An 18,774-nucleotide genomic window follows, 5' to 3' on the forward strand; every position below is an offset into this window, starting at 1 on the left:
CCACTGTGCCTGGCTAGATGCCTTTTTTCTTGCCTGGCTGCTCTAACTAGAACTTCCAAAACTATGTTCAATAAGAGTGGTCAAAATGGGCATCCCTGTCTTGTTCCAGTTCTAGGGAGAATGCTTTCAACTTTTCCCCATTCAGTATGATGTTGGCTATGGGTTTGTTGTATATGGCTTTTATTATTTTGAGGTATGTTTCTTCTATGTCTAGTTTGTGGAGGGTTTTTTATCATGAAGGGCAATTCTGCATCATTTGAGATGATCATATGGTTTTTGTTTGTTGTTTGACAGTCTTGCTCTGTCACCCAGGCTGGAGTGCAGTAGCATGATCTCGGCTCACTGCAACCTCCACCTCCTGAGTTCAAGCGATTCTCCTGCCTCAGCCTCCCGAGTAGCTGGGATTACAGGTATGTGCCACCACGCCCGGCTAATTTTTGTATTTTTAGTAGAGACGGGGTTTCCCCATGTTGGCCAGGCTGGTCTCATACTCCTGACCACAGGTGATCCGCCCACCTTGGCCTCCCAAAGTGCTGGGATTACAGGCATGAGCTACTGCGCCCAGCCATGGTTTTTGTTTTTAATTGTGTATGTGGTGAATCACATTTATTCATTTGTGTATGTTAAACCATCCTTACATCCCTGAAAAAGAAAACTCACTTGATTGTGGTGTGTTTTCTTTTTGATGTGCTGTTGGATTTGGTTTGCTAGTATTTCGCTCAGGATTTTTGCACCTATGTTCATCAGGGACATTGGCCTGCAGTTGTTGTTTTGGCTGTGTGCCCAGCTTTGGTATCAGGGTGATACTGGCTTTGCAGGCTGAGTTAGGGAGGATTTCCTCCTCCTCGATTTTTTGGAACAGTTTCAGTAGGGTTGGTACCGATTCTTCTATGTCCAGTAGAACTTGCTGTGAATCTGTCTGGCCCTGGGCTTTTCTGTTGTTGGGAGATTCTTTTTATTACTGATTCAAGCTCACCACTCACTATTGGTCTGTTCAGGATTTCTGTTTCTTCCTGGCTTAACCTTAGAAGTCTGTATGTTCCCAGGCATTCTCCATTTCCTCTAGGTTTTCTAGTTTGTGAACGTAGAGGTATTCATAGTAGTCTCTGAGGATCTTTTGCATTTCTGTGGTGTTAGTTGTACTGCCTCCATTTTTATTTCTGACTGTGTTTATTTGCATCTTCTCTTTTGTTTCTTGGTTAATCTAGCTATCAGTCTATCAATTTTGTTTACTTTTTCAAAAAACCAACTTTTCATTTCATTGATCCTTTGTATTTTTCTTTTGGTCTCAACTTCATTTCGTTCTGCCCTCATATTTGTTATTTCTTCTGCTAGCTTTGACTTTGATTTGTTCTTATTTTTCTAGTTCCTTGAGGTGCAATATTAGGTTGTTACTTTGTGATCTTTTGTATGTTTGAAGTAGGCATTTAATGGTATACACTTCCCTTTTAGCACTGCTTTTCTCGTATCCCAGAGGTTTGGGTGTCTTGTGTCTCTCTTTTCATTTGTTTCAAAAAGTAAATACTTAAGAGTAAGTTCCCAGGGAGAAGCCCAACAGACAGCCCTTTCTTCAGCTCATCACTGTGGACATCACCAGGAACATACAACCCAACACTGACAGCATCACTGCTGTGATGTTCCTGCCAAAAAAGCAAGTCCCAAATGTGATCATGAGGAAACACCAGACGAGCCCAACCGAGTAACACTCCACAAAATAATGGCTGCACTCCTCAAAATCAGGGCCATGAAGGCTCAAGGAAGCCCAAGAGCTGCTCCAGGGCGTGGGATTGAGGGTGACAGACAAACATAACAAGTGCCTCTGGAACAGGCCCTTTGCCATAAAGGATCCCAGGGGCAAACGGCACACCTCAGAGGCCTGAGGATTAACTGACATCAGGGCTGGCTTCCCAGGTGTGCTGCCCATGTGGGCATGGGGACCTCACGCTCGGTTAACATTCTGATGTCACCATTTTCTTTTTTGAGACAGGGCCTCACTCTGTCGCCCAGGATGGAGTGCAGTGACTATTCACAGGCGCAATCAACGTGCTTGCAGCCTCAAACTCCCAGACTCCAGTGATCCTCCTGCCTCAGTCTCCTGAGTACTAACAGCATGTGCCACCGCACCTGACGCTACACCAAAATTTAACAGTGGGTGCCTCTGGGAGTTGAGACTACACGGGACTTTTGCTTCCTTCATTCTACTGGTATCTGTTTTACATTTTTCAACAAAGAATATATATTCCTTCTATAAAAAGGAAGTATGAAATTATTTTTAGAAATACAGAATTAATTTATTTCAGTATCTTGCCAGCGTCCACAGCATTTATGATCTTTGAGTCCACAGTAGAGCAGCACAGAAGGGTGACTATAGTCAATAATAATTTAATTGCACATTTAAAAATAACTACAAGAATATAACTCGATTGTCTGTGACACAAAGGATAAATGCTTGAGGGGATGGGTGCTCCAGTGTCCACGATGTGCTTTTTCACATTGCATGTCTGTATCAAAACATCTCATGTACCCCACAAATATATACACCTATTATGTGCCCATGATAATTACAAATAAAAATAAATTTAAAAAATTTTAATCAGGAAACACTGATCGTGACTTGTCCTCCCCAGTTCCCTCCCCTCCTATGTCACAAGCCAGGAACCGAAAGGTCTCCGCTCCCCTTATCCTGGCCTGGGTGGCACAGGCCTGTCCTTCCTCTAGCTCTGTCCCTTCTCCCTACCCCTTTGTCCCCTCATTCTTCCCCCAAAATACACTCAAGCTCTCTCTCCTTCAAGGTAGCTGGGAAATTTTCAAAGTACCTGAAGTTTCTGATGTAAAACCAGGTTTTCCTTCTGGACAAATGGAGTGGGGAAGGAAACTGGACTTCTATTCCTAAGAGAGGGTCTCAGGCCCCTAGAGGAGCTAGAGATTCTGTACTAAAGATAACAATGGAAAAAAATCAACCCAGGGAAGTCACCTGTAGAGCAGAGGTTCTAATGCTGGCCTCATACTCAGACCATCAAGGTGGCTCTGGCCCGTCTCCAGGCCCAGGTGTCTTCAAACAGCAGGTGTTTCAGATGCGTAGCCAAGGCTGACAGTTACTGTGCTGGATGTTGGGTCCAGTCTTCTGGGGGCCTACAAGGCGTGATTAAGTTCCCCTGTCTACCTCAAAATGTTCCAACGTTTGTAGAGTTGCTTACTGGGCCATCTGCATTACCAAGGAACAGCGAACCAGAAGGTTGAAGTGGCCGACAGTCTGGTTTGATGAGCCCCCGGGGGATGTGCCCTGAACTTTGAGAACCATTGACCTATATACTAACAAGGTAAGAGACGGTGACACAGGAGAGCTTATCAGATTGAAAACCTGTGAAGTCATTTCACATTTCATCAGCAGTTTAACAGTGGCAGGTGCTTGTAAAAAACTCACAAGGTTGATCTGAGGGCTTCACTGGATCAGTGCCTCCCTAACTTCTTGGTGTTTAGTGTGCATGCACGTCATCCAGGGAGCTGCAGAAAATCCCCAGGAGTGGATCATCTAGGGAAGGCCGTGGAAATCCCCAGGAGTGGACCCATTCAGAAGGGGGTGAGCTTCCGTGTCCCTAACCCGCTCCCAGGGAAGGCCATGCCAGAAACAGAGAGGCCTAAGCCAATTTTCTCTGAAACGTGCCCACACTCCTCTTTCTAGGAGGCACTGAGCTGACGCCTGGTTGGATCCCCTGCAGACACTTCACCTCTCCCTGGGCCTCAGTTTCCTTATTTGAAAAATGAGAACAACTTTGCGAGACTGCTATGGATGCCACCACCACATCTGGCCGAGGCGCGGAGGTCTGGGCAGCAGCCTGGGGCTCTCTGGGCCTAACTCTACCTTCCACTCCCTCTGCTCACTCCTTTTCGTCTCTTCTGGTCTCTGTTCTCATGGCTCTAGACACTAGTCCCTGTCAGATGTGCTAGAAGGGACCTGAGACAAATTGATGGTAGCAACCTGTTTTGTAACAATAAATTGCTAGAACAATAAAACACAGCCTGGGCACATCAGATGCATGCAAAGGTGTGTATGCAAAGGACACACCATTGAGGGCATTCTCCCCTTCTTTAACACCTTTCCCAAGTTGGGGGGTGGGCGGCAGGTTAACGCAAAGCACTCAGAGCAGTGCCTGACCTGCGAAGCACTCCTGCGTGGCAGACTCTGTCTTTACTCTGCTGTGGCCCCCTCCAGCACTGGCGCAAGCACTGGCCCTGTTCCCAGCCCGGCAGTGCTGTGGAGGTACCTGCAAAGCTGGCGTTCTGCTGTTTTCTCATGGAGTCATCATGGTCAAGTACCAGAGCCTTGTAACCTGACGTTATCTTGCTAGGGAAACACAAAAACGTTTTTTAGGGTGTCGCGCTCGTAAATCATCACCATGCGTTTTCTACATCAGGATGGGGGGGTCTCTTGTACATAAATGAATTCACATAGCCATGTTCCAGTAACACCAGATACGAAAGGCCTTGGCCTGACTTCAGCCCATGATGGTCCCCTAGCAAGAACAAGAAGCAAACTGGTTGCTCTAAGCCAGGGGGATTTGCCGTTTGTCACTGCAGTTATCACCTCATCATCCTGACCTATATGATTAACCACAGACAGGTACACCCCTTCACTGGACACCCCGCAACTGGCTACCAGAAACCCTGGAGCTAAACATTTGGCTCACGGTGTAATAGAGGCATCAGCCTTTACGCGTGGTGTACACTTTGTAGCCTAATTTCTGGCTGCCTTTTTTTCTCTCTCCTACTCATACCATCACGTGGGGTTTTATCTATCCTTTCAAATGGTCTTAAATTCTTCCATCTTCGTTTAACTGGCCTGAGGCAGTGGCCTCTCCATCCTGATGCAGGAAATGAGAGTGTGGAGTATAAACAAATAATTTCCTAGATCTGAAAAGAAAAATCTTGCTTCTGCCATTTGATGACTTATACACAGTTTAGTCCCAGAGCACAAATGAAAAGGAAAACAAGGGAGTCAGCATCTTGCAGCGGCATCTCCTGCTGTCCTTACCCCACACAGTGCACATGCAGCTTTCTGGGTAGTGGCCTCATCACTCACCCACAGCCACCGTCTGCAGCATGTGGCCTGGATCCAGTGGTCACCACGGCAGGCTGCTCACTGCTGCAGGTCTGCTATCCCTTGGACATTTCTCCTTTTGGGGGAGGATGTGGCAGGGCACAGCAACTAAAGCCACTGCTGCTTCCACAGATTCTGCTCTGCACCGTGGGCACCCGTCACGTGCAAATGCTGGGACAGATGCCTTCCCTGTGCCGTCTTGATTCTCAGTCCTGCTGCCGCGGCAGAAAGCCAGGGCTTGCAGGGATGACACTGACTCCTAGTGGGGAACCTGACAGAATTGAGAGAATTCTGAATTTAGAACCTGACAGCTGACAGGGGCTGGGGCATTAAGAGGGAAGCCGAACTAAATAGTAGCTGACAAGGTATAGAATCTGTGTTTTCTCTTCTGATAAACAGCAAAACAAATCTTTGCGTCGGAGGTGACACAAAGAATTCAGTATGACTGAGTCGCACACTCTTCAGAAGGCAAAGACCAAGTCTGTTTCACCTTTGGACGGATTAGAAAATACATTAGGTGGCCACAGGCACCAAGGGAAAAGTGTTACTACTTCAGGCATGATGGAACCACAGTCAGAGCCAGGGTCGCCCAGGAAGCCCCAGCAAACCCACTTCACTTTCTGCCCAACCTTGGCCTGAACCAGAAGGTGGAACCTGCTGCACAAAGCTGTGCTAAAGAGGCCAGTCAGGGACGAAGCCCCCAGTGCCATGTGCCGACTCAGCAGCTCCAGGGGGTTGGGAGGCCCTGGGGACCCTCTGCAGGGCTCTGGAGGTGGAGATGGCCATACTAGCATCTCAGAGACAGTATTATACCATTTTCTTTTTGTGAGAATCTGTGGTAAGATGGCCCTTTATTTTTTAAATTACACACAGTATATGGAAAAAAAGTAGTGACTTGTGTAGCAAATTGTCTTTGGATACACAGAAAAGCTAGAAAATGCTGAAGTAGCAGAAGAGCAGATGGTTTTAACTCCATCAACTGTCTCAATGAAGCCACATGCTGCGTCGCGTGCCAATGCTTTTCCCTGCAAACGTGGGACGGGCAGAGCTGACGCCTCTCCATCTACTCCCTGCTTGCTCCGCAGCTGTGGCCATCCTCTGTTCTGCCACCTCCTCTCTCTGCCTCCAACTCCTCTGTGTCCGGGGCATAGCATTCGTACTCCGGGGCACCAACCAGGTCCAGGTCATCTTCAACCTCCTCGCCTGACAGGTAACTCTTGAGGGAGCTGTCCTGCTCCAGGCGGGGCTTGGCCCTCTTCCTTCCCTTTTTCATCTGCGTTGTCAGCTCAGCCACCTGCCCCTGCCACACCGGGCCCCCGAGCCCTTTATCTTTCCTCCTTTTGTACTCCATAATCTGCTTGTTGAGCGCCTCATGATCGATCCCACACAGACTGGAGCTTGTGGCCGGCTCTGTGGTGCCGCAGGGTTGTGAGGCATCAGGGTCCCTGGGAAGAAAGAAGAGGAGGCTTCACACCAAGCACAAACCAAGCCCCCAGTCCACAGTGTCGTCGCCACAACACAACAGCACATCACACTTCCCACATCTATTCGCCTGAGAACCCTCCCAAACGTCTTTCTGAGGGTAACTGGAGACAGGAGTGAAGGAAGGTGGGCTTTGGTTTCCACCTTCTCCAGCGTCAGAAGCATTCGGCCAGAACAGTCCAGGTGCACCGTACTGTATGCAATAAATGCATTTGCGCCGGGCGTGGTGGCTCACATCTGTAATCCCAGCACTTTGGGAGGCTGAGGCGGGTGGATCACGAGGTCAGGAATTCAAGACCAGCCTGGCCAACATGGTGAAATCCCGTCTCTACTAAAAATACAAAAATTAGCTGGGCATGGTGGCAGGCACCTGTAATCCCAGCTACTCGGGAGGCTGAGGCTGGAGAATCACCTGAACCCAAGAGGCAGAGGTTGCAGTGAGCCAAGATCACACCGCTGCACTCCAGCCTGGGCAACAGAGTGAGACTCTGTCTCGGAAAGAAAGAAAGAAGAAAGGAAAGGAAAGGAAAGGAAAGGAAAGGAAAGGAAAGGAAAGGAAAGGAAAGGAAAGGAAAGGAAAGGGAAAGAGAAAGAAAGAAAGGAAGGAAGGAGGGAGGGAAGGAAGGAAGGAAGGAAGGAAGGAAGGAAGGAAGGAAGGCAGGCAGGCAGGAAGGCAGGCAGGCAGGCAGGCAGGCAGGCAGGCAGGCAAGCATTTGCAACTTTTTTCTCTAAGCATGGCCAGTGCCTCAGGCCAGTGAAACTGGCAGAATCGCAGGTGAGGTCTATCAGATCTGCCACTTATTAGCCTTCATGAAGAGTCTATTCTTGGTGAACAGAACCTAATCAAGGCCATGTCACAGCCCCTGTATCCTCCAAGGCTCCACTTTGGAAAGTTTCCAAACCCTGGGCTCAGCTCCCTGACCTGCCGCTCCCACACTGCCCCTTGCTGACCCAGTCAGGCCAGGCCTGCTACAGTGTGGAGCTTTGCTTCCAGCACAGGGATGCACCTGGCAGGCTGGTTAAACCCGACTCTGGCAGGTGCCCGGCAATGTCGACGCTGCTGCCTAAGGCCCACAGGCAAGGCCTGCTCTAGCAGCTGCGGGCTTGCGATGGGGCCCCCCACAAACACCCCAGGACCCGCAGGCTCCGTCAGGCGCTACATGTTTGAAAAAGATGTGTATGTGTGTACATGCACAGGCCAAACTTCCATACCCCCGACCTGCTCTCCCAAGCCCCACCCCCACCTCCCTCTACTCCCCTCCTCACACCCATCTGTGATGTTTACTGCTTCCTGTCGGCCTCCCCTAGTGAAACACAGGTTCCAAATTCAGCTGCATCCTAAGTGCTAGACCAGGGCTTGGCATACAGTGGGCACTCAATAACAATGTGTTGAATGAATGAAGAGGACAACAGGCCCTCTCCTCACTGCAGGAGTTATGGCAGACACCTCTGGTGGCCCCTGAGGCCCTCACTGTGTAAACGTGGCCAGGCCACAGCACATGCCTGTGAATGTGGACTGCCGGCCCTGGGGGCAAGTGCCACGGGGACCATGCAGGCTACTGGGGATGTGGAGCTGGGCAGCTGCTGTGGAAAACAGCGATTCCACACCCAGGAATCTACCCTTGGGAATCAAAACATACATCCACATGCGTCACCTGAAATCACTTTGTACAAAGTCGTCTCTTTCATCCCGGGGTCCAAAGTCTGCGACTGCCAGTAACTGATCAAGCTACAGAGGAACACAGAGGGTAAACCAGTTAGCCACATCCCCACCGCCGTACTTACAGCCGGGCTCCACGTAACACCAGCATTGTTAACTGCAGAGCTTTTGATCAGACTTTGCACGATTCCTTCTATTGACTCTTCCCAAATACTAGGACCTGCTCAGTAGCCTGTGCTTCCAAATACCTTACTGTTACTTTAACACCACACATTTTCTCTGATAACAAAGTGAGGCTTTTTAAAAACTACATTTTAGACTTGTTAGTCAAATTTATGAAGAAACCAGTTAAGCGTTAGTTGAATTAACTAACTAACCATTAACTGGTTTCTAAGGTAGTTTTGCAAAATGCTTCAGTTTTGCCACAGAGTTTGTGTGCTTGGGGGGACAAAAGCCTCCCAGCAAGACAAGGTAAAAGATGATGGGGACAGTCACAAAGCTGGGAGCCTAAACTACAAGAGAAAACTGCTCCTCAGCCAGGCTCACGGAATGCCATCCACACCACGGCAATGGCCCACAAGCCCTGCTGGACAATGCATTCCACCCGAACCCTGGCCTGCCTATCCCCTGCCTCCGGGGGTGCCCTCATCCTGCGCCAAGCACAGCATGTGCTCTCCCCCGTCCAGTGACTGTTCTGGAACCCACACCACCTGATGGGACCTCCCTCCCCAGAGACAGGAGCCTGGGGTGCTGAGCTCAGAGAGACTGGCACATCCTCCCCAGGGAACGCCTTGCTGATGCCCTGAAGCACACTGCCATGACCTAAACTGTCCTTGATTCCTTACAGCGGGGACTGTAACTTCACTCCTTCGTTTCTTTTTCTAGCAAGGGAAATCACGTATCTGTCAAGCTTACTACTTATACAATGTTTTTAGTGTTACCTGTACACTGATTAACAAAAACCAAAAACGTCAGACTGGATCTTTTTCTTCTGTGGATCCAAATGCTGTCTGGTCCTATACTGAATAACAGTTACCTATAACTATAATACTGCAAACGCTATTCACTGATTTTTGACTGACTTTTTGAAGGTATTAACATATCTTAGTAACTGCCAGGTAACCACCACCCAGAGAAGTATATATGTACACGTTTTTAATCTTTATAGCTAACCCAACTCTAAAGTAAGGAAAATGATGATAAAAGCACTTATGGTTACAGGACAGACCTAAGTCTCATAAGCCGCCCCAATAGTGTGAAACGAGAGTGGACTGATCCACGTCAAGTGGTGGGAGGGGAGACAGGCGTGGGAGGGCAACTCTGACCGTGTCGAGTTCATACCCTAGTTAGAGCTACAGTGATAAGCATAAAAAAATTAAAACCAGAAACAGCAATTACCTCTGGGGACCTGGGCTGGGAACAGGGGCACAGGAGCAAGGGAGAGCCTTTCATTTGCACCCTTCTTTCACTACTTTTCATTTGTTCCCTTCTCAGTGGTTTCTTCTCACTCTGTCGCCCAGGCTGGAGTGCAGTGGCACAATCTCGGCTCACTGCAACCTCCGCCTCCCTGGTTCAACTGATTCTTCTGCCTCAGCCTCCCGAGCAGCTGAGACTACAGGTGCGCAACACCACGCCCGGCTAATTTTTTTGGATTTTTAGTAGAGACAGGGTTTCACAGTATTGGGCAGGCTAGTCTCGAACTCCTGACCTTGTGATCCACCTGCCTCGGCCTCTCAAAGTGCTGGGATTACAGGCTTGAGCCACTGCGCCTGGCCTCTTCTCTTTTTTAACTGTGCATTATCTTTTCAGGATTTAAAACTTAAATTTAAAATTTTATTCATTTAAGCGTTTATGTTATAAAAAGTTAATTATTACCTGGGCCCGGTGGCTCACACCTATAAATCCCAGCACTTTGGAAGGCCGAGGCAGAAGGATCCCTTGAGGCCAGGAGTTCAAGACTAGCCTGGACAATACAGCAAGACTCTGTCCCTAATTTAAAAAATAAAAATTTTTAAATTTTAAAAAGTTTTTTTGAAAACCTTACCTCAGCTAGGGCTGCATTTCCCTTGTCTTGAATAAACACTATTGGTGGCACATTCCTCAGGGTCTGCTGGGACATCAAAAGGTGCCTAGGAGAGAGAATGCACAGACCCTCACAGCTGTGCCGTGACACTCAGTGGAGAGGTGTGACAGTGCTGAACATAAGATTCAAGATGTCACTAAGAGGCAGGAGTGAGAGGCCGGGAGCGGGGCTCACGCCTGTGATCCCAGCACTTTGGGAGGCCGAGGCGGGCGGATCACGAGGTCAGGAGATCAAGGCTATCCTGGCTAACACGGTGAAACCCCGTCTCTACTAAAAATACAAAAAATTAGCCGGGCGCAGTGGCGGGCGCCTGTAGTCCCAGCTACTCAGAAGGCTGAGGCAGGAGAATGGCCTGAACCCGGGAGGCAGAACTTGCAGTGAGCCGAGACAGCACCACTGCACTCCAGCCTGGGTGAAAGAGCAAGACTCCGTCTCAAAAAAAAAAAAAAAAAAAAAAAAGAGGCAGGAGTGAGATTTATTGTATTACTCAAAAATGAAAACGTCAGCCCAGAAGAGTCATCTTTAGTCAACTACCACATCAAAAAAGGGTTGCAAAATGCATCACAACTGCAATTGCCTTGACTTTTCTCAACACAACTTGTGAGATCTGTATAAATAACCTGATCTGAAGTCATCACCGTGGCCTTGGGCTCCAGGGTCTGTGCACTAAACAGCCTGTCCTCCTGCGCTCAGGGGACATGCCCTGGCACGACACGACCCTCAGGTTCCCAGATATTAGACACAGAAGTGATATTTGTATCATGCACATCACATAATACAGACCTAGGGCCAATGTAGGCATGGCACATATAACCAGTGAAAGCCGTGACCACAAATCTTCGGTACACAGCTATGGAAAACGTTGACCCTAAATCTTGGGTGACCACGGGAGTTGGGAAGAGGGACATTCAGCTCAACTGAATTTTCTGATACCTAAAAATCAGAAAACAATGCTGTTTCAACACTTGTCAATAATCTCCCATTTTCTTGCTTTTGTTAAACAGTAAGAAATGAGCGTTCTCTGATATGCAGTTTCACAGACCCCTGGGCATCATCGTGCGTGGTGATGATGCAGGGAAGCCAGGCAGGGTGCCTGGAACGAAGCCCACACATGGCCACCTTTTCTACATCTGTCCCCACCCTAAACATGGGGCATGATGAGAAGGGAGGCAGAAAGGAGGAATTCCAGTTCTCAGAGAGCTGGTCAGTGAGCTGGATTTCTGCATTTTTTAAAACTGAGGAGGAAACTGAATAATTTCTTTATTATCACCCAGCTCAGCAATTCCCAAAACTGTTGGTCCCAGGATCCTTTACACTCTTAAAAATTACTGAAGACCCCAAAGAGCATTGGGTTCTATCGATCAATATTTACTATACGACAAACTAAAACTGAGAACTCTAAAAGCTATGTCTTTTTAAAGTCACCTAAAAACCCACTAAATGTGACATTTTTAACAAAAAAAAATTATATATTCCCCCCACAAAATCAATGAGAAGCATGGCATTGTTACGTATTTGCAAATTCTCCAAGGCCAGCTTCATGGAAGACAGCTGGGATCTCATCGCTGCTTCTGCACTCTGTCCTTCCTCTCACTGCAATACAAGAAGAGCCAGCGCAGTAGCTCATGCCTGTAATCTCAGCACTTTGGGAGGCTCAGGCCACAGGATCGCTTAAGCCCAGGAGTTGGAGACCAGCCTAGGCAACATAGGGAGACCCTATCTCTACAAAAAATACAAAATTAGCCAAGTGTGGTGGCATGCACCTGTGCTTCCAGCTGTATGGGAGGCTGAGGCAGGAAGATCACTTGAGCCTGGGAGGTTGAGGCTGCAGTGAGCCAAGACTGTGTCTCTGCACTCCAGCCTGGGAGACAGAATGAGACCCTGTCTCAAAAAAAGCAAAAAAAAAATCAGGCCTCCCAGTTATGTGTTGGGAAGGACAGAATTTAACAGCCCTGAGGAAAGTATGGATCTTCTTTGTCACAAAAATTCAACAAACGAACTTTATTAAAGGTCAGTTGTCCCAGCCTGGCCAACATAGTGAAACCTCATCTCTACTAAAAACACAAAAATTAGCTGGGCATGGTGGCGGGCATCTGTAACCCCAGCTACTCAGGAGGCTGAGGCATGAGAATCACTTGAACCCGGGACGCAGAGGTTGCAGTGAGCCAGTATCACTCCACTGCCCTCCAGCCTGGGCGACAGAGCAAGACTCCATCTCAAATAAATAAATATATAGTTGCAATGAGGAATCTGAAACCACACCAACCAACCTGTCACACTCTGCTACATCAAAACTCACCATCTGGCTCACACTTTGAATTGATGTTCTCTCAGCGTATGGTTTCGTAACCTCATACACTGGTCATTTGGAAAACAACAGCTCACCTAGTTACGCAGATTTTAAAAGCGTTGACACAGTTTATCATACAACAGCACGTTTGTTAAGGTCGCTGCCAATCTCATCAGAAGAGTCTCAAGTACATAGAAGTTGTCAAGCTCACAGTGGTGAATACAAGTTTCCTAAATTTCTGACTTTCACTTGAAAGCTTAAATTTTATCACTGGCAACAGACATGGTCGGTTGTCTGCTCTGGAGTGGTGGGTTCACTCGCTCATTTTTGAAAGAATGTCTGCCAAACACCCAAACCTGAACGGTCTGCTCACTGATGCTTTTCTGTTCAGCATTCTCCAGACAGCAGGTGATTTACATGTACTTCCCGTTACAAAAAATATGAAAAAGACATGCTCAAGGGTCGAGATTTAATACAATTAATAATTTTTGATAAACTGTCTCGGATTTTTTAATTTTTCTTTGAGAGACAGGGTCTTGCTCTGTTGCCCAGGCTGGAATGCGGGTACATTATCACGGCTCACTGCCACCTCAAATTCCTGGGCTGGCAGGAATCCAGGCGTTACCTCCCACCTCAGCCTCCTGTGTAGGTGCGACTACATGCGTGTGCTGCCACTGTGCCTGGTTTTTTATTTTTTTGTAGAGACGGGGTCTCGCCATCTTGCCCAGACTGGTCCTGAACTCCTGGCCTCAGGTGATCCTCCCGCCTCGCCAACCCAAGGTGCGGGGATTACAGGTGAGAGGCACCATGTCCAGCCTCATCTGGGATATTCTTCAGTAAAAGTGACATTGTCTTTTACTCTAGGCACGTGGCATGGTGCCCCTACAGCACTGGCTGGCAGCATGGCACCAGCAGTCTTCCCTCATGGTTTCTGTACCCTCAGTGCAAATGTCAACACAGCAGGAGAGGTGAAACAACGTCTTACCCTAATGAACTCCCTGACAGGATCTCCAGATCCCTAGGGATCCTGGCACACTTTGAGAAATGCTAACCTACATTATAGCTTATACGAAAATGCAAATTATACCATGAACTTCAAGAAAATGCTTCCAAAATTTTCTTTAAAAGCAAAAATACTCAATGAAAAGTTAAAGTCCACCTACAAGTGAAACAGCTGAGAAATTCAGGGTGTGAGCAAAAAGCAAGTACATTCCGAAAGCAAAGGTCATCACCTCATGTGCGCGGCACTTCTCTGCAAGACGGCCTCCATGTGTGCGTTCTGCTCAGCAGACAGCATTGTCTTCCAGTACACTCGGCAGGCTGAGAAGTCTGGAGTTAGGGAAACCTGAGACCCCACCCCCCACGGTCACTTTTTGGTTTACATGGGTTTTCAAGACAAACAACATCCAGGAAATGAAAACGACAGCTGCAGACGCCCCTCCCACCCAAGCCAGGGCTCTGGCATGCTGCTGGAGGCCACCTCCTGCTGCCGCACCACGCCCCCAGGTGAAGGAGGGCCCCAGAAACCAAAACCTCCCTCCCCTCTTCACCAGGACCCGCAAACCAAACCAGAATCCTGACCCCAAGCTTGCCTCACAGCCACCTTCCCTGAGACGCTAATCAAAAATGCTTGATGCTGCCTTTTCTCCTTACAACTCACTGGGTGGGTCAGAGGAAGTCACCTCCTGTACCTCTGCACTGAGGTACATGCAGATATATCCTCCTCCCACAGCAGGCTTAGACCTTCTACTATCTGACAATGTGCTGTTTGGTCACAGGACTCCCGCCTTGCAGTGAGACATCTGCCTCTGCACAGCACAGACACCCACCATCTGTCTTCAGGGCTCCAGTGACCAGACTGAGCATCATTTCTGTTTCTGCAACCCAGAATTAAGACTTTATAAGTGCTAAAGTGGCTTTTCTTTTTTTTTTTTTTTTGAGACGGAGTCTCGCTCTGTTGCCCAGGCTGGAGTGCAGAGGCGCGGTATCAGCTCACTGCAACCTCCACCTCCTGGGTTCAAGCGATTCTCCTGCCTCAGCCTCCCGAGTAGCTGGGACTACAGGCGTCCGCCACCACGCCCGGCTGAGTTTTTGTATTTTTAGTAGAGACAGGGTTTCACTGTGTTAGCCAGGATCGTCTCAATCTCCTGACCTCGTGATTCACCTGCCTCAGCCTCCCAAAGCGCTGGGATTACAGGCATGAGCCACCGCGCCCAGTCTAAAGCGTCTTTTTTTAATTGTCAGGCAAGACTGGGCCAGGTAAAGTAAGCGCCAGGCCTGCTATCTCAACCCATTTCTTCTCTTTGGCCACACACCCTACCTTGGAGAGCTCCACGTTAAGGTCATACAGCTCCTGACTCACTTCAGGGGTACACAGCAGATCTGTCAGTGCCTTATAGAGGAGGCCGTTCAGGGCCCTCAGGCGCACATGGTCCTCCTTCCTGGTTTTCTTTGAGGTGCTCCTCACGAGGAGTTCCAACTTGGATGGTTTGTAAGTCTCCATCAAGAAGAAGAGCACACCCCAAGGGCAGCGTTACAACTCCAAACTCACCAAGTCACACAACAGGGGCTGGGGGAGGGCTGGATGGGCAACCAGATCAGCAGCGGCTGCCACTCTCAGCTGCCTCAGTTTTCATTAAGATAAAGTTTTATAAACCGGGATCCTTTTAGATTTTACCTGGTAACCCTCCAAGATTAAAAGTACTGCAAGTAAATATTTTCTCAAAAAAAATTTGTTGAGATATACATACCATAAAATTCACCCTGCTAAAGGGAATAATTCAATAATTTTTAGTATATGTGATGTATTTACTTTTCAGAATTGAAGCCATATATTGTATAAACTTTTATGGTACACACACACTAAAAACTGAATGGGTATTACCATATTATAATTTGATAAAAGATATGACTTTCCAGAAAACATTAATGTCAGTACATTTTTTTTTTAAAAAAGGTCAAAACTCCATGTTGCCAATGGCATCCAGTCGCATCCACATAGACACTGTCCCCTCCAACACAGAAATGGAAAGACCTCCAGGTAAGAGTTTTGCCAACTTTTAAACCCTCACTCCCATCAAGATTATAAAGTGGCTCATGGCTTATACTCACCGAGTGAGAGCCCAAGGAAGGACTTTCATACCAAAACTTTTTTCTTTGGGGAGAAAATAAGCATTATGTTAGCGATGGCAAAGTCAAAAAGTTACATAAGCTAATTTAAGAGGTTATGATACCATACCTGTTTATAAGGGGCTAAACTTAGACGTTACGTTACTGGCCATCCTAAAAAATTTCAGAATTTAATTGATAACAACATGAGTTGTGGGGAAGGGGCTGAAGATGGTTTTAATTCAATCTCATAATTTTTACCTAAATTCTACTTCTAGTCCCAAGGTTAGAGAGAGGATCTTAAAAAGACACCTACCAAACTGCACAGAAACACTATACTCTAATTGATAAAGATGTTTCCCATGGAAGTTCAGGTAAAGGGTTCGGATGCTGTTACAGGCATAGACTGAGACTGAACAATGAAGCAAATGGATAGTGGGAGCCACGCTCATCATTGGAGTGCGACTTACAGATAAGCAAGGAGAGGCTAGAATGATCCACACAGTACGTCTGAAGTTGGAGACAGATGGCTACACACAGAAATGTTTATAGGTGCATATTTACACAAGGGTTAGTAGAAACACATATATCCTTTCGTCAGATGAGATGGCCCAAAAGGCAGACACCCCAGAAGCAATGAACACACCCAGCACCCATGGTTTCTAATCTCTCTCTCCAATAAAAGGAACGAGGGCTCCTTGGAGAAATGGCTTTTAGGGCTGCGGTACAAAACACACAAGATGAGCCTAGAGTATCTTGTAGTGCCAGAAAGTAGGAAAGTGTTTAACACACACAAAACCCAGCAAAACCCCATAATGACAGGGTATGCAAACAGGACACAGGAGCTTAGGGAGCTCCTAAGGGCCTGAGCTGGAAACATTTGAACAAAACTAAGTAACACGGGATTATAACCCATGAGTTCTCGGTGATATGAATGAATTAATAAATGGGGTGAAGAGACACATCCCCTGTGCAGAATGCAAATCACTTATGAGCAAAATTCCCCACTCCTTAGGCGTGGGCTGCACACAGCGACTTTCTCCCAGAGTACAGTAAGGAAAAGGGGCAAAAAGAGTAACTTTACGGTAGATCCCCTGGCAAGCACCTCATGCAGGGGATCACGGCCAACGTGGACCCTGGATACGGTGCGATGAGAATGGCCTTTATCTCTGTAGTCTTCCTCCCCAAAAGCCATAATCCACGTCTAAGCATTAAAAATACAGGCACATTCCAACAGAGAGGCATCCTGCAAAGCACCTGACCAGTACCCCTCAAAATTGGCACAGCCATCAAAAACAGGGACAGTCTGGGACGCTACCCCAGCCTAAAGAAACAAGACAATTCAATGTTACGTGGACCTTGGGCGGGGACCTGGGACAGGAAGGGACAGCAGGCAGAACCAACGAAAAGTGAATCAAGTATGAGCTTCAGTTAGCAACACTCTATCAATATCGGCTCATTAACTGGAACACGTTGGAAGCTAAAGTCCGACGCTAATACAGAGGGGGAGCTGGGTGCCAGGACACAGGAACGCGGTACTATTTTTGCAATTTTTCTGCAGGGTCTAAAACTGTGTTTAAAAGTAGTGTATTAAAGTAGAAAACATACAACCACCTACCATACTTAGAAGAACTAAAACCAGTGTGAAAAGTCAACATATTTTATTGTACTTATCTTTCATCACTTAAAAACACTAATTATCATGACAAGTTTTAGTCTTCAAATTAACTCCACACCAGAAAGTCAACATTAGCAAGGAAATTCTTATATTTTTTCATTTTTCCTCATTTTCTGAAACTAATCTCCTGAAAATTACGTCTGGTGACAAGAATAAAAATAAACACACATTGCTACTTTGCTTTTTTAACCCAACACACGTCCACGAACACAAAAACTGCAAATGTTGCCAGTGAGGGCTGGAAATGCTGCAGACCCCAGGAAGCAGGAACTGGCGAGCCAGGCCGCGTGGGCGCAAGAACGCGGCTGAGCGGACGCCGCAACCCGGGGACACCGCCCCCTAGGGAATACCGCGCCCAGGGACACCGCCCCCCGCCGCATTACTTGGTTTTCGAGGCAAATTTCTTGAGCCAGTTCTTGCAGGAGACAGCAGAGCAGTGCAGTCCCCGCTCGCAGCCCGGAAACAGCGCAGCCTCGCGGCTACGGAGCAGGGCCCGGAGACCCGCGCGGGAGCGCCACAGCCCGCCCGCCGCAGCCCACATAGCGCGGCCCCGGAACCCGGAGCTAGCAGGGCGACAACGGGCGCAGGCGCGGAGCGACGACGCACACGAGGGTGGCGGCGTGTGGGCGGGGCGACGGCGCGGAGCGCGAAGAAGACTCACGCCTGGGTAGACGGCGTGTGGGCGGGGCGATGGTGCAGGGCGGGGCGGGGGCAGGCGAGAAGCTGACGCCGTGTGGGCGGGGCCGCGGGGCGGGGCGAAGACAGGGTGCAAGGCGAGCCGGGCAACGACGCTGGAGGGGCGAAGGCCCGAGGCGGGCGGTGGGTGGGCGGGGTGAAGACGGCGCCAGGTGGGCAGTGTGCCGGCGGGGGGCGGCAACGGGGGCGGGGCGAAGGACGACGCGAGGCGGGGCCGGCGGGAGCGGGGTGTGGGGAGGCCGCGAGGGCTGCGCGGAGGGTGTGCCGTTCGGGGAAGCCTGGGAATCGCCTGGTTGCCTGGCGCTGCGTAGCTCGGGAACACGTTTTGTTTAAATGCTGGGAACTGACGTAGGCGGGTGCGCTGCACAAAGCAACCAAGGCATCGAAGCCTGGAGACCTGGGCAGGGCCGCTGTCGGCGGGAGGCTGCGAGGGGTCCGTTTCCGCCACTGGGCCCTCCAGGTCTTTGCTCCTGCGCCGCCTCCTCCCCGGGCACCTAGAGAAAGACCCCAGATTGGGCGTCCTCCCCAGAAGTGGTCTCGCCCCGCCCGCCTCCCCGGAGTCAGCGTGGCCCAGCGGAGAAGCTGCTCCCCCCGGGTGTGGAAAGAGAAGTGAGCGCGACCGCAGTGTTGGGGATGCGTGGACTGTGACTCCCCCGAGGCGGCTGCTGTGGTGTGAGAC

At 48.8% G+C, this 18,774-nt stretch overlaps 1 protein-coding gene across 2 annotated transcripts; it reads right to left on the bottom strand.

Moving 5' to 3' along the window:
- Positions 1-2,272: 2,272 nt before the first annotated feature.
- Positions 2,273-17,984, bottom strand: RBFA (ribosome binding factor A). Of its 2 annotated transcripts, XM_032152007.2 has the most exons (7): positions 17,783-17,981; positions 15,725-15,767; positions 14,934-15,110; positions 13,846-13,958; positions 10,285-10,369; positions 8,236-8,309; positions 2,273-6,543 (listed from the first exon to the last, which is right to left on the bottom strand). In XM_032152007.2, exons 1-7 carry the CDS (start codon positions 17,938-17,940, stop codon positions 6,162-6,164), a joined length of 1,032 nt encoding a protein of 343 aa, XP_032007898.1. In that variant the 5' UTR covers positions 17,941-17,981; the 3' UTR covers positions 2,273-6,161. The 2 variants fall into 2 exon arrangements, with proteins under 2 accessions (XP_032007898.1, XP_032007899.1); XM_032152008.2 differs by lacking the exon at positions 10,285-10,369 and having other exon boundaries at positions 6,239-6,543; positions 17,783-17,984.
- Between the last annotated feature and the right edge of the window lie 790 nt (positions 17,985-18,774).

The sequence above is a fragment of the Hylobates moloch genome, unplaced genomic scaffold, assembly GCF_009828535.3.
Source record: "Hylobates moloch isolate HMO894 unplaced genomic scaffold, HMol_V3 SCAFFOLD_5, whole genome shotgun sequence".
Classification (NCBI taxonomy): Eukaryota; Metazoa; Chordata; class Mammalia; order Primates; family Hylobatidae; genus Hylobates; species Hylobates moloch.